The sequence below is a fragment of the Trichoplusia ni genome, chromosome 1 (assembly GCF_003590095.1).
Source record: "Trichoplusia ni isolate ovarian cell line Hi5 chromosome 1, tn1, whole genome shotgun sequence".
Lineage (NCBI taxonomy): Eukaryota > Metazoa > Arthropoda > Insecta > Lepidoptera > Noctuidae > Trichoplusia > Trichoplusia ni.
In genome coordinates this window covers 10,830,965-10,846,050 of record NC_039478.1, presented here as the reverse complement: position 1 = coordinate 10,846,050, position 15,086 = coordinate 10,830,965, and the positions used below count along the sequence as shown (strand labels likewise).

General features: G+C 36.5%; 1 protein-coding gene across 5 annotated transcripts in view; it reads right to left on the bottom strand.

Moving 5' to 3' along the window:
• Nucleotides 1-2,172: 2,172 nt before the first annotated feature.
• The window catches only part of LOC113494283 (RILP-like protein homolog), a 48,033-nt gene continuing 35,119 nt past the window's right edge, over nucleotides 2,173-15,086 (bottom strand). Inside the window, exons 5-10 of one of the 5 annotated variants that reach the window (XM_026872577.1) lie at nucleotides 9,591-9,659; nucleotides 7,075-7,173; nucleotides 6,432-6,616; nucleotides 5,818-5,943; nucleotides 3,292-3,388; nucleotides 2,245-2,324 (exon numbers count right to left, since the gene is read on the bottom strand). In XM_026872577.1, coding sequence (XP_026728378.1) covers nucleotides 3,310-3,388; nucleotides 5,818-5,943; nucleotides 6,432-6,616; nucleotides 7,075-7,173; nucleotides 9,591-9,659 — 558 coding nt within the window. In that variant the 3' untranslated portion in view covers nucleotides 2,245-2,324; nucleotides 3,292-3,309. Of the gene's footprint in view, nucleotides 2,325-3,291; nucleotides 3,389-5,817; nucleotides 5,944-6,431; nucleotides 6,617-7,074; nucleotides 7,174-9,590; nucleotides 9,660-15,086 lie in introns of all 5 variants that reach the window. The other 4 variants (XM_026872562.1, XM_026872568.1, XM_026872583.1 and 1 more) reach the window with 4 other exon arrangements.

Sequence of the window (15,086 nt, the reverse complement as noted above, 5' to 3'; positions counted from 1 at the left end):
GTCTACAATTGAATTACTTTTTTTTGTCAAGTGTAATTAAACTGTCTATTGTTTTAATTGTTATAAACGTTGAGAAATAAAATCACAGAAGTAAAAAGTTATGGTGTTAAAAGCTGTGGAGTTCCAACAGTGATAAAAGCTTGGATTATTTTTAACTGTCTAAAACCCGGATAGATAATTGAGAGGCATTTTTTCTTTTAAAAACAACTCCAATTTTGATCATATTTTTATTAAGATCAAATATTTATTAAACCATTGCTCTCATCAGTCTATAACTGCTTTTTCCTGCGGCTCCACTCGCATGGATGTCTCGTATCACGTCAAACACAAAACTGTGTGCCTTTTGCACTTCAAACTGTCCACCAAGCAAATTTTATCAATATTGGTTAAATGGTTTAGCCGTCACAAATTACCCATATAGATTTCTATTTTGTATAAAGTTTTCAAATATCTTTCCGGTTTTTAGTCAGCTATAAACATTCCTGTCAGTTTTCAGACAAGTAACGACATTTAGGTTTAAGCAGCTAAAAGTAAACATCGAACAACACTAACGTATTCATAATTAATTAATATACTTCTATTCCTCATAAGGCAATACCATCCAATGTTAAATAGTGCTCTGTCACTGTATTCATAGGGTTTAAAATTGCTTAGTGACTTGAGTTTTCTTTACTCTTTTATTTTTTTATATTAGTATTGCCAATATTGAGTCTTATTATTAAGACATTACAGTTTAATTTCGATTTCATTGTGGAAATTCTATTTTATATTCCATCTGTCAAGTTTTGACTTTTCTTACACGGATTCTCACGACTTGAGTTGTCTTCAAAGTATAATCGATTTAAATTTATGTCACTCAATTAATAATCGAGAAAATATTTAGACACATTTCAATATTGGACGATATTACCTATGATCATGATGCCTTAACCACAATCCGAACAGCAACTTCAGTATTTGCATTATACAATTGTACATTTCGTTAGCATTCAAATTATTATTTTCGTCCCAATAGCACTTCCTACTATACTCTCTACAAGAAAGGAGCTTAACAAACAATTTTCTCAACACATTCCTAACGAAACACCGCTCTTTATCTCTCGTACATATTCGACAATCACAATTTCTACCTATTTCTACGTAATTGGAAGTATTTGATATATTGGCAACACTGGGGTTTGTTTCCGCGCGGGATATAACTATAGAGGGCACGGACAAACGGTCAGTGTTGCTTACAATCGAGGCGTTTCTTTTAGACCTTAGGTTCGAGTGTACTTGTGTTCCTTTAGCCCTTGACTCGGCAAGTTCTAAGACGCTTCTGTGTCTACCGCTGAGACTCTCCGAGCTCTTGAACTCTTGTCTTACCAAAACGGCTTTCCTCAAATCATTTTTGCTTTGGAAACCAATCTTTCTAACATTCTCCCCTTGGCTCCACTCGACAGATATGCTCCTGTAAACCGGCTCCTGTACTTCCAACCCTTGGTCCTCATCATCAGACATTCTGTTCTCGACGTCGTCAGCCGAGCCTCGGAAGGAGAAGTTCCTTAACCTTCTGATCTCTGGCGATACGGGACAACTGTTGGTGTCGATCGTTGGTATCGCCAGTCTCAACTTCGAACTAACTCTGTTAACCTTCAAATTGTCTATCGATCCTCTACTGTCTTTAATACTGTCAATAGTCCCCGAGAATGTGAAACATCTCTGCAGTTTCCTTATCTGGGGGGATAAGCTCCCGCTGCTGGAGGCCAGGCCCTTGTAGCTGTCGCTCAGCACCGCCATTGCCAGATCACGTTCCGAAAACGTCTCGACTCCGTAAGATGCGCGCCTGCTTCTCACTCGATACGGAGAAGTGGGGAGATCCTCTAAACTCCTGCACCGGTCTGCGGCCAAACTGTCCCGTCCGTCGGAATCTATCGTCCACAGGGAGCCAACACTACCCGAGCAGTTGGAACCTAAAGCCTTCAAATGATGGAATACGTCGACGCCGCGGTCGAGCGAGATGGATCGCTGCAAGGGGACGTCGTGGTCAAACCTGTCGTCGTGCTCATAGTCGTCCTCGAACTTGTGTCCGAGCCACGTGTGGAACTCCTGCGTGCCGAGGTTGAGGTCCTGCAGCTCTCGGCGGAGGTCGGGTCTAGCGGGGGGCGGCGCGGGGGGCGCGGGGGGCGCGGGGGGCGCGGGCGGGGGGCGCGCGGGCAGCGAGTGTCTACGCGGGGGCGGAGGCACCTGCGGGGGGCGCGGGCCCGCCGCGCGACAGGGACGACAGCGGCCGCCGCGGGAACCCGCCCACGGCGAGATCAGACTCAGCAAAGAGCTTGCGAAAACTGCGGATAGTATCATTATAACATTATTAATACACTCTTATTTTATCTTCAAGCAAATAGCAGTTAAAAATCAGAATAACAAGTGGTTTTGTTACAGGTGTGTCTTGTAACATTATCGTATACCTGAATTTACCTATCTACCTAACTTTTAAAGTAAAACCTGTATGGATGGAGTCTTAGACAGTAAATATATTGAATACATAAGGGGTATGCCGAAATGTTCAGTTAACCTGTAAAAGATCTATCTACTTGTGTAACTCGTGTGTAAGCAGTGTCAACTAAGTGAAGGCAAAAATAAAAAGAAAAATGTTCCTGTTACGTTTGAAGAAAACCCTTTTAACGTCACGTGACACACGTTACCAATACCCAAAAGGAAGTATGTTCTTGTAGAAGTATGTATCTGTCCTTCTAAGTTAAATGACTCTAATTAAGAAAATGTACTTTTTTGGGCGAAAGGGTGAATTCTGGTGGCGCCTATGTCAATAAAAAGGTTAACTTCCTGATTGAACTCCTGACTCTGTAGACCGGTGTAGATGATGTCTGACAACCAGGGGACAAACAGAAAGGTACTGACGATTGACATATAACGTAAAAAAGTATTTAGATGTAAGAAAATATTATGCTACTTTAACTGAAGCACTTAAATAGGTCAACCTCTTATAGTTTCTACCAAGAGGGTCGATGGGCTGCTGTTCTTTTCTACCTATTATGAAATTGCGATAATTTAAAACTCTTCAAATGTATGAAGGCCATTAGAACCTTTTATGACTCCATAAATCGGAAGGGACGTGAATTTTATCAATATAAATCAACTCTATCCAAGTAAGTTTTTCGACGATCTTCCCTGTTATAAACTAGTATTCATCTTCTCTAAGAATACGTTCTCAACTTTGAAACCCATAAAGTTGATTTTCCTCTTTCCCCAATCGTCAGCGCCCTTCCGTTACCCCAATGACCCTTAACATACCGATAACGCAACACATCTTCAATACCAAGGGCCGAAAGAGATTCGCGGCGGCGGCGAGCGACGCCCCTCGCTTCTCGACGACAGCGCCAGGCGGAACCTACCCCGGGACAACATATAACATAATAGGGTAACATAAAAGGGGGGTAATATGGTCAGGTTGGTTTGTATACTGGTTTTTGTTTTCATTATAAAGCCAGTTTTCCGATAAGTTTTTTTAAAAAGATAATAATAAAATAATGAGTATGAATTATAAAAAATAATATTAAAATCAAAAAGTTTTTTATTTTTTGATGTATAGTCTAATATAGATACAATTTAGCATTGATCTACAGCACAGAAAAATAAATCAATTAAAAAATTACGACAAAATTGTGCAAACGTTTATGCTGACCGTACATTCGTTAGCAAGAATGTATGAGAACCAAACATAGAATGAAAAGTGCTGGACATATAAAGATGTGAGTGGATTAAACAAATAGGGGGAGAGGAGGAGGGAGTGGTCAAGCGTGAAGCGTCCATGTCAGTGTATCGTGTCGTATGTAAACACATGCAACACAGTGCGCCATCTCTTTCGGCCCTGGTGGCATTTCCCATATTTTATTTAAACATAAAGAAACACCTAAAACAAATAAATTTTGAATATAACACCCACTTAATTCTAATTCTCATGCTCTTAAAAAAATATGTGAAAAATGTACCAGAACCAAATTTAAGCTAGTGTGGGTTAGGGGTTGGACGCAAGAGAGAGAGAGTGTAATATTGTTGTCTTGATTCAATCACGTGATACACGAAAGGCGGAGTTAGGGGCGGAGCTACATTCGTCCCGCCTCTTGAGACATTTTAAATAAAAGAAAAATGTTTTTCGGATAATGCCTTTAGTGTACCAAGCTCTTGAAGTGTTTCAACCATTAGTAATCCAATGCCAGTCAAGTGCAAGTTCTACAAGTGGATTAGTACAACGTTCTTATAAGTGGGAGGAATGAGGTATAATGTACACTTTACTGCTACTATTATCAATATCAAATACCATCAATACTTACTACATTTGCTTACAAAATAAGGAAACTTTCTTCTTTAAAAGTCTTAGGATAAACAAATTTATCACATTTTTTATAGCACCATTAATACAAAAACAATTTTTTTCAGGTTCAATAGCTTTTAGCTTTAAGACAGATGATAGAATAGGACGACTGTGTATAAAAATCTTTTATTAAATGCATTATGAAGAGCAGCATACGAAGACACTTATATCCTAAGTAATATCATGCTCCATTCCTAATTAATAGCCATACCACTTGTTTTATTAATTACTGACGATTTACTCAAGCTTATACCTCGTAACCCGACTAATTTCGAATGCATTGGAAACACACAGCTTTGGAACCGAGCCAAACCACGGTTAGGCTCTAGACAGACGGAACGACGGAACGCATTTCAACTGCAATCCAATCGCAAATCGCACTTTGAATGCTGTTGACACGACTGTAATAGATCTGCAAACCAAAAGTACAGCCATGGGATTGCACTTGAACGGCATTTTCCGGCTGGATTGCAGTTGAAGTGCGGTCTGTATGTATAGAACCTTAGTGGCTTTTTTGGTGTGAAACTAGTCGGGTGATTTTCGAGTATATAAGTAAGTAGAGTCGCCTTTCGATAATTATCCAAAATTGGATTATTTGCATGCGTTTTCCCATACACATGCTAAATCCTTTTACCGTTATTACCTTTTACCGGTATTTTTATCGACAAACCATCACCAAGTTAGTATGTATTTATGTGTAACAGAACATGGGCCAGCTATAAGTTGGCGTAACGCAGCGGATTCTTTAACGTAACTTAAAAACAGACTTTGAAACAATCAGCATAAGTTCATTAATGATTTAAAAAAATATTCGAAGTTTCTCGATACCTATTGCTTTGATTAACAATTATGCACTTTAAAGATTTTGTTATAAAGTCCGTTTTCGTGTGTCGTAAAGGAATCTGCTACGCTATGACAACTGTGTGCCGACCTGACTTTTGACCACATTGTAAGGACTCTTGGGACCGTGCTATATTATTTACACAAGTGATATTTTAGTTTCATTACATACATCCCCCGTTAGTAAGTTTAAATCTTCCACAAATATTTTTTTTTTGTCAAAGAAGGTACTATTCTGAGTAACCCATCTAAAAAATACAAATTTTATTACATAATCTTTAAAAACCTTTAGAAACTTATACTTTACTTTCTAGCTGCTTTTCTAGCTGGTTTAAGATTAAAACGACTAGATTGAAGTTTATAGGGCAACCCACAACAATAAATTTCTAATTTTAACCCCTGGTTTTTGAAAGGCTGTTCAATTTAGTGTAAAGTAACTATCGTTATTTGCCAAAGACGAAATATTACTTATAATCATTTTCGAGATTTACCAGATCTCCAAACATTAATATAAACAAATCCATAGCTATTCGTTTGATGCTCCAGCCTTTGAGAAACCTCTATCTATCTACAGGGTCACCATATCTTGGTATGTTATTACTCACAACTTCCTGATGCCGCTGTTCCGCTTCCACGGCGCGTCGTCAGGCTCTGCCGGGAGAGGCCCCTGGACAGGAGCCTCCTCCTCTTCGGGCGCCGCCGTGCTTACTGATGGAGATGTGTCTGAACCACTGGAATAAATGTGGATGAAGGTTATGAATATGGAGTTTAAGAAAAATGGCGCCTTGAGTCAACATACTAGTCGACATCATCATTATCCGCCCATATTCATCCACTGCTGGATATAGGCCTCCCCTATTGCACGCTATCGAGATTTATCTTCGGCTGCTCGCATCCAGCTCCTGCCATCTTGCGCACACTGCTATTTTAAGGAGAGGACTTGTGATTTGGAAAGTTGGCAACATTAAAGCACTTGTTTTAATGTTGAAAAGGTTTAGAATCTAAGTTCCCGAGTTTTTAGATTTTGAGTGATGTTTATTAATTTAAAAAATAGTTAATAATAGTAGGTAAACACATCACGAGTAACAATTTATTATTCATCATAATATAGTTGTTATACATGTATCCCAGCCATTTTTATCTTCATGCTTAGAAGGAAGAACACTTTCGGTATTTAGGCGATATTATTTATGACATTATTATGAATATTATAGGATACCTGTCATGCTGCTGATCATGCTGCAGGGCATGCAGCTGTTCCTCCGCGCGGCTGAGCTTGAGCTTGAGCTCGTTCCGCTCGTGCAGGATGGCGCGCAGCTCGCGCACGCTGAAGGTGGGCCGGGAGGACTGCGAGTCCTCGTCACCGCCCTCCGGGGTCGCCACGCCGCATGTCGGGCACTTCTGTTAAACGATATGACCGGTATGAATGGCGGTCGTATTGGGAGCTGAATATAGGCTAAGATAAATAAGATTATGATTTGGTTCGTCCAGAACCGCAAGGGAAAGCTCCGGAAAAGGTAAGATTAAGACTTTATCGGTTGGAACGGCGTCTAACTAAACCGTAGTTGTCAAAATCTGTAGCATTTTCCCCATAAAAAAATAACATTAAGTTTTAAAAGAGCATCATGGAATACAAATTCCACAAAAAAAAACACTCTCAAGTCTAACCTTTAAATGATGAAACGGTTTACTCACGCGCATTTATCGCGGGTTCGCGACTCGCGACCATGTCGCGTCAGCTCATTATTAAGGAATCCGGTTGAGTCAGAAACTAGTCGGGCCATCCCGAAAAATACCCGTGAGTAAACCGTAGCATCATTTAATATTGAATCATTTTCACGATAGTTACTATAAAGTCTAACCTTGTTTTGTGCGCTATCCTGCTGTAGCGCGGCGATGTCCCTCTGTTGTGACTGTACTATGGCTGTCAGCTCTGAACGCTCTTCGCAGACTAAACGCATCTGGAATACAAATGATATAAATTTAGTCTTAAATTTAACGCACAAGCTGATAAAGACCAGGAAATGATGACCGGATGATATTGAACGACGTAAGCTGGCTTATAGAACGAAAATACCTTTTTTTTCTTTCTTTTTTTGTATGGTTGATGTACATGTGGTGTCGAAGTTTTTAAACTACTCGTACAACTCTGACGTGGAGTTGAAAAATTCTCAGTTATGCTTGTTTGCACAGAATGCTTTTTCTTTATTTTTTACAGCAAGTTATAATAAATCAAATTGATAGGCGAGACTTTTGCCTAGCATTTATACCATAATTAGTTTATAAAAATTGTCCGTTGCAATTTATGTATACGTAATTTACATTTGGAGACCCAAAAATATGTGTTACTAAAATTCCTAAAGAAAACGTCAGTTTGATTTCAATTCTATACTAATTTAAGGGACATTGAAGAATATAGTCATAACATTAGCATTCAGAAGACAAAATGACGAATAAGACTTAATTAGGTGCTTGAGAAAGAATTTTTCTTTTTTGTCTCTTTCATAAAATCTTCCGTCGAGATTATGAAAAGAAAGAATAAATTCAATTATGAGAACTTTAAATGCCGATGATGTCGGTTCCTGCATTGTCCAAATCCATTGTCAAGGAATAACACAGTTTCTTTAAATGACCATAAAACTTCTCTTTGATTGAGTTATCACATTTATTTACCACATGCAGTTCCAGAGATTATCATTTTTACAGATTTCGTTATTTCGTATGTGTTTTCGTCAATTAAATGTACAATGAAAAACTTCGTAATTCAGACGGGGTCCGAACCAGTGGACTTTCGAAATAACGATTTGTATAACGATCAGTAAAAAGGTCGTTGATTTAAAGACGAAAAATCAGAGAAGGAGAATCTAGACATGAATTTTGGAACACGTTGAAACTATCCAGTACCGCACGAACACCACACAAATCAATAAATTGGTATCATATTGAAATATGAGGCGAATAGCTCCACTTCTTAGTATTCAGAGTCATAACTTAGAATAAGTGCCAGACCGTGAGGGAAAGTAGCCGAGGATGTATGATAGATAATATTATTTTAAGTCCTACCTACCACGATCTCTTTAAGTGAGCCTTGTGGCTGTGGAAGCGAGATACCGAATACAAAATGTGGAGTGGCGTTTCAATTGCACAATGGTAACATTCATACTTCTACAAGTGGTGGTAGGCTCTCAGGTCGGAAGGCAAGAATAAGGTTACATTTCTATCATAGATTTCTAGAAAAGATTGAGTGATGTTGAGAAAACTTTTTACGTTACGTATGGAGTTTCTTCCAGGTTCTTTTCTATGAGAATTACATTTTGAAACCCCGCAACCAAAAGACGCTAGACGAATTAATTTACGTTTCTAGCGCTGTTAGGTTAGGTTAGGCTTAGGCTGTTAATCTTTTGGTTGTCATAAATTTCTCTGGATATATATCCTTGGCGGAACGCAGTCAATAACAGAGTACTGTGCTAAATCCACAATTCGCTAACAAATCAGGTCCAGGTTGTGATGGTGAAATGGCCTAAGATCTTTGAAGTTGTCTGGACAAAAAGGTGTAGTCAAACGCGAAAAACGTACAAAAAAAGACACTTTTCTTTGCAAAAAAAAACGACGAGACATATCTGTTGCTTTTACAGTAAAGCAGAAAGAAAATTGAAAATGTTCAAAATCATGCACAAGTCAAATAAAACATGCCAAGACAAAAATCAAGCTTTATTTTCAGAGGCGAAACATTCAGTAATGAACCTTATCGTTATGTTAAGAGGATTACCGTAATGAGAAATATTTGACGGGGAGTGACCAACAACCATATTGTAAGGAATGATAGATTTATGAAATCATTTTTAGGGATGAGCAAAATAAATATAATCATATTTTTTTTCTGGCAGTATGAAAGTAATAACTCACTGTAGAGTAAAAAGTATGTCCAGAATTTTCTGCCAGAAAGCTTTTTCTGTCAAAAAAGGATATGATGATTCAGACAGTTTGAATGATTCCCAGGGTTCATCCAAAAAACAAATGAATATAAGAGCAAGTTTTAAAACAATACAAAATCCCTTACCTAACATTATCCAAAATACAGTTATGTATAATGCAAAGACGTATTAAGCTGAAATTCAAAAACAATCATTTGAAAATGAAACTCAATGTCCAAAGAAAATAAAGTTTAAATTCATGTGGTTAATTTGTATATAAAGGTTATAAATATTTACTAAGATTCAGCTATAACATCTTTCCAATACCAACTGTATTCAATCACACACTAGCAGTCATTCCTCATCACACCGGTTTTCAATGTTAATCCAAAAAAACACCAGCCCCTGTTAAATGATCCTGCGCCCCAAAACACACCACTAGGTCACAGCACAACAGTACATACCTCTGGTTTCTGAGGAGACATAAATGTTTCAACTAGTGTTACCCCCCGATCACAATTATTTGGCTGTAGCTGGAACATATAGATAGAAAATACTGAAAGGAGGGTTTGATAAACTTCGGAGGTTTTAGAAGCTGTTATGCATATCAAAGTAGGAAAATTGGGCCCTTATAAGAGTAGACCTGAATTTAAGACAATAGCTAGATGGATGCATCTGGTTTATTCCGCAAAAATAAATAGTCTTTCTTTTCTTGTAGCAGAAGCAAAAATCGTTCGAAAGGATGGGCGAATCTGGGTACTGTCAATTGATTTATTTTTATAGAAAATCCGATGTGCATGTAAGCGCGACAGACAAACACATGGGTACTGAAAGGAAGCCGTGCTGACAGTCATTTTGAGGTAAAATTTGTGATGTGAATTGGAACAACAAATATAAATAATTCACACCAAAAACGGTTGCTCCAATAAAGGTTGAACGAACAATATTTAACGAAGATAAGACTGACAGTTACTGAATAACATTACGACTCATCGGATCCTCGACAGAAATGTATAAAATAGTAGTAATAAGCTAAGGAACCACAGAATTCTCTTCCAAAAATCATAGAAGTAAATTGGTACGCAACGTATTATCAGTGGGGTATTAATATCTAGTATTGCTAAACGTTGACAGAAATGAAAACGAGGGCGATACGTCTCACACTGGTGAACAATGTGTACGAACCAGTTTCTTGAAAATATATCGGTTTTGAGGAAAGCGTTGGTCAATACTTTATAATTGTACGTATTTACTCTGTTAATGATTGTTGATCATCTGAGATAATACGTATATTTAAACGTATATTCGTGCGACTTAAATTCAGTTATTTTTAAGTAATAATGCATTAGCAACAATGGTAAATAAAAACTACTGTTTTAAAATTAAATTTAATAAATTATTGCTTCGACATGTCCTTCACACCAGTCCATTTGAATTATGAATAAAATTAATATAACGAGCTCTTCTGTAAAGTTGTGTACCCATGCCATCTTAAACGGAAATAGTTAATTTACTTGCTCAACCAAAAACTAACAATAAAATCTAGCCTGTACGATACGCAATATCTAGGTCTTACAAATCTACAAATCACAAAAATACATACAGTGCACACATACATTCAGATGATGGATGAAAATCGGATAACGCGAATTGGGTCAAAGTCTATACATTTCGGACTGCATCTAACAAAAACGCAAAACTCGAATAGTCACCTTAAATCTGATTGAGACGAAGCGAGAATATCGTGTGAGTTTTGATACATTGCTGGCGATAATGTATCAGTTTTATACCGTAGCTTCGTGGCTACGCAAAGTATTACTTCCATGTTATTTCTTGTGAGTATCGATATATTGCTTGCGATGATATGTCAGTTTTGATATCATAGCTTAGTGGCTACGCAAAGTATTTTTTTTTACTCCCGCATCATCGTATGTCGTACCCGCGACACGTCGAGCAAATTGGGTTTGGCGTGATGACCTTAACCACTCTGCTACTGCATGGCTACTTTTACAACTTTCATGTTATTTCTTGTGATTATATATTGCTGTGCTGCTACGCAATGTAATGCTTGCACGATATTTCTTCCTTTAAATATACGATATAGACGTTTCAAAATGTATGTAGTAATGGATGTTGTATTTGTATATGGTTCTTCCGGGCGTGAGGCGAAAACTGTAATGTATCCTGTGCTATAATTTAGTTAGAAGAAGGGAACAGTTTCTGTTTTTATTTTAGTGTGATATGTTTTGAGAAAACAAATCACATGTCGCATGGTTCATAAGACTTTTAAGAGAATAAACGAGGTGCTTAATAAAATAATAAAAAAATATAAATATAAATTCTATTCTATTCTTACGTCTGATACACCATAAATAGGTACATATAATTTGTATTTTGTTGAATGCAAAATAAAATTAATGTAGTCAGATGGATTGTACCAGGTGGCCAGGGTCTAAAGTTCACATATTATTTTAATTAAAGAAGTAGCTAATAATGCTGTCATTTACATACACATTACACTAGAAAAAAGCACATTAAAAGTTCAAATTTATTTATTGAACTTAATTAAAATAATGGCATACAATTTTACACAGCTCAAAAAATCGTCAAACTGTATGAATTTGTTTCGGCAATAATAGCACTCTTTTTTGCATTCTGAGCAAGTGAACCCAAAAATAGCAAAGTATCTCTCCACAGAAACCCACAGCAGTCGAGGCATTAAATTCTCATGGAACATTAATGCACAACCACGATCTTTCTGCGGCGACGAGGGCATGTTTGAGTGGCGCATCACACGGCGAGCATTGCATCGTAAATATTAAACTAAGTTTACTATACTGTAATTTTGAGGGTTGTATATGCAGAGTTGAATGATTTGTTAAAATTTACATCTAAATGTAAGAGAATAAGAAACTGGCTGTGGTGTTCTTATCTAGAATATATATTTTTTACAACAAAGACGTCCATCCCACTTCAAGTACAAAGTACTGAAAAAGACGTGATGATTTTTTTTGGGACCGACTGAAAGATACCCGAAAAAAGGATCAACATTCATCCACTATGAAGTTCTAAGGTAACAAAAGAATTGAGAATCAATTTGATTGAAAATGAATCCTCCTTGTTAGAGTCAACTGAAAATGGAAATTATATTCGTTTCATATCCGAGTTTTATTAAAAGACCTCTAGTAACCAAAATAATACAAAGGGGTAACTGTCATTGCTATGCAGTGAATAAACTCAAGCTCTGAATAATAAACCCCTTTTTTAAATATCATAAAAGTGTTTAAAAACCAGCAACCTACAGTGCAACCATACTTCTACCACATCAGATATTCATGAATCTATAAAACGCAGTACAGAATAAACATGCGGTATAAATATTGCAATATTTAAATCTCGACATCATTATTTCTACCCAACCATCAGTACTTGTTTCAAAGTAAAATTCGTGTTATTGTGCGAACGAGACCACATCCTTCACTTTGTATTGGCTTCCCGCTCGCACAATCGCTACAACCGTACTTCAACGAGCTCATAGTATAGTATCTATACCTATAGAACTAGCCATCAATTTTCGACAGCCTTAAAGTCAAAGTGTTAAAGTTCATTTTCCGAGACATAATTTCTGTAAATTATTCGCACTACGGATGTTCGGAATACCGAATATTCTAAACACGTTGATTGTCGCGCAGAGCCCCGTTGACACGGGACAAAGGGATGGTTCCTGTGTACGGACACATGTTTGTTTTGAGCACAAAGGGATGTGGGACCAACTTTTTATTTGTATGTTTGCTTACATTGTTCAATTAAATTACGATGCAAATGTTGGGTCAAACGTTGTTACCATGTTTGGTGGTCTGAGAAGTATTGTGCTAAACCAATTTTTCTTTTTTTTCTCCTGTAGTTATTTCGACGTTCACCCCTATCTTTTCATTTCATAATATTCTTTAATAAAATAATAATTGTTTAAGTTAGAGCAAGATTAATTTAAAGTTGCTTAGCGGAGATAGTTGTATCAAAGAAAATGGACGCGAATTTGAGTTGTGTAACGAAATATATTTTTTAAAATAAATTATTGTTGAATGGGTTCGTTGTGCTTTTTTATTAAGTTTTTTTAATAAAATATTTTGACGTAGATTTTTCATAACTAACGTAATAATAAGCCAATGAAAAATAGACACAATGTTAGAATTTACCTTTCATCAAAGCACAATATTTAAAACAAAATATTTATTTAACATTATTCTCGTATCTATTAATTGTATTTCACGCGTTAGTTTAAAAAATCTTATTTTCTATGAAAATAAAATAAAATGAATAATCGAAAAACTCACTTTTCGCGACGTATAATATCTTATTGTAACCCAACTTATGTTCGGTTATCATGTTTTTAAATGTTACAGCCAGTAGTAGGTTTTGAGAGAAAAACTGTAGATCAAAACTAGCCTCGTAAGTAGTAAAGATGTATTTTCATCTTCATTAAAACGGAGGTTTATTAAAGACTTCGCTGGCGAGATAGTTTATACTAACAAACTTGGTCCACAAATATGTGCTCGCAACTTACTAAGAACAATTTCATCTACAAACTATGATTTTGTTATTACGTTTATATTAAAGTTTGAGTTTAGTAGATAGCTAATTCAATTGTAAACTGACATAAACTTGCAACAATATATTCTTATGCGAAATATATGGTGAATGAAAGCAAGCTAGCTTTACTGTCTTTATTAATTTAATTGTAATACTTTATTAAATTTAACTTGTTTTTGACAACTAAATAACAACATAAAAATCCTATTAGTTACTAAGGCTATGCTTTCTGTCTGCACGTTGTTGACACAATTAAGTTACAATTTTAACCGATGACCCATTTCTATTGCCAATACACCAACAAAGAATCGAAAAAGCAATGTTTCGCACGGTCATAAATTTGACGAGTGATCTTGTTTAAACAAATTTCTTTTCCCTTAGCTTATTTGCACGCAAACCCCAGTTTCACAAGTCCGACTACCACTTAACCAGTTTTCTTCTATTGAACAACCTTTCAGAAACACGAATCCAAACACATTACAAACTAAACTCAAATATAACGCATTCCCTAATCCCCGAACCCAGACATAGGTCTAACCTACGTATTATATAAAGGGGACCCTAACATAACTCAGACTTAATGCCAGACTCGCCCCAGCCATCAATATGACATTTCAAACATTACTGCTGGTCTTACGTCATATTGCGTGAGCCAAGTTAATCCCTAAAGGCTATGTCATAAAAGATCGACTAGAAATCCGGCAGACTTACATTTATGAACATTTATCTATCCTAGTAGCGTTTTGAGATTTTGGACGAATAAGAACCTTAAGATTATAGTAATAGAGGTATTCATAACATTTTTAATTAAAATACATAGGAATAAGAATAAGTAAAATATTAGGATCCCACGTTATTTTCACATGCTTTTTTAATAAATTATTAAATAATCTAAGATGTACATGTAAAAAAGTACGAATAATAATTAGAATTAACCTTGAGAATATGCGAGGTGTCAATTTAATACTTACATCCTTACCGCGGCAGTAAGTATTTATTAACTTAAATATTGTCTATATTTTATACGAACGCAAACACGCCCATTACTTATCATAAGTCACGTGATCTAAACTACTTATGTAAAAGGGGGGGTGGCAACGATGACTTAAATAATCATAAAATAATATATATTTAGCGCTTGCCAGCTATACCCATTACTGATCCTAATCTGTTATTAGATAAAGTTAATCAACCCAGGGCACTAATGCCAACATCTCTTAATCCAAGTCTGTTGCAGTTATTCAAGCCTGCCGTCTGCCTATCTGCCGTCCTGACAAGATATTTTGACGAAGGCACTTAAACTAAAAATGGCGTCTATTTTATGAGCTAATTAAAAACCATTATAACTTGAAATGAAATAAATAGTTGTG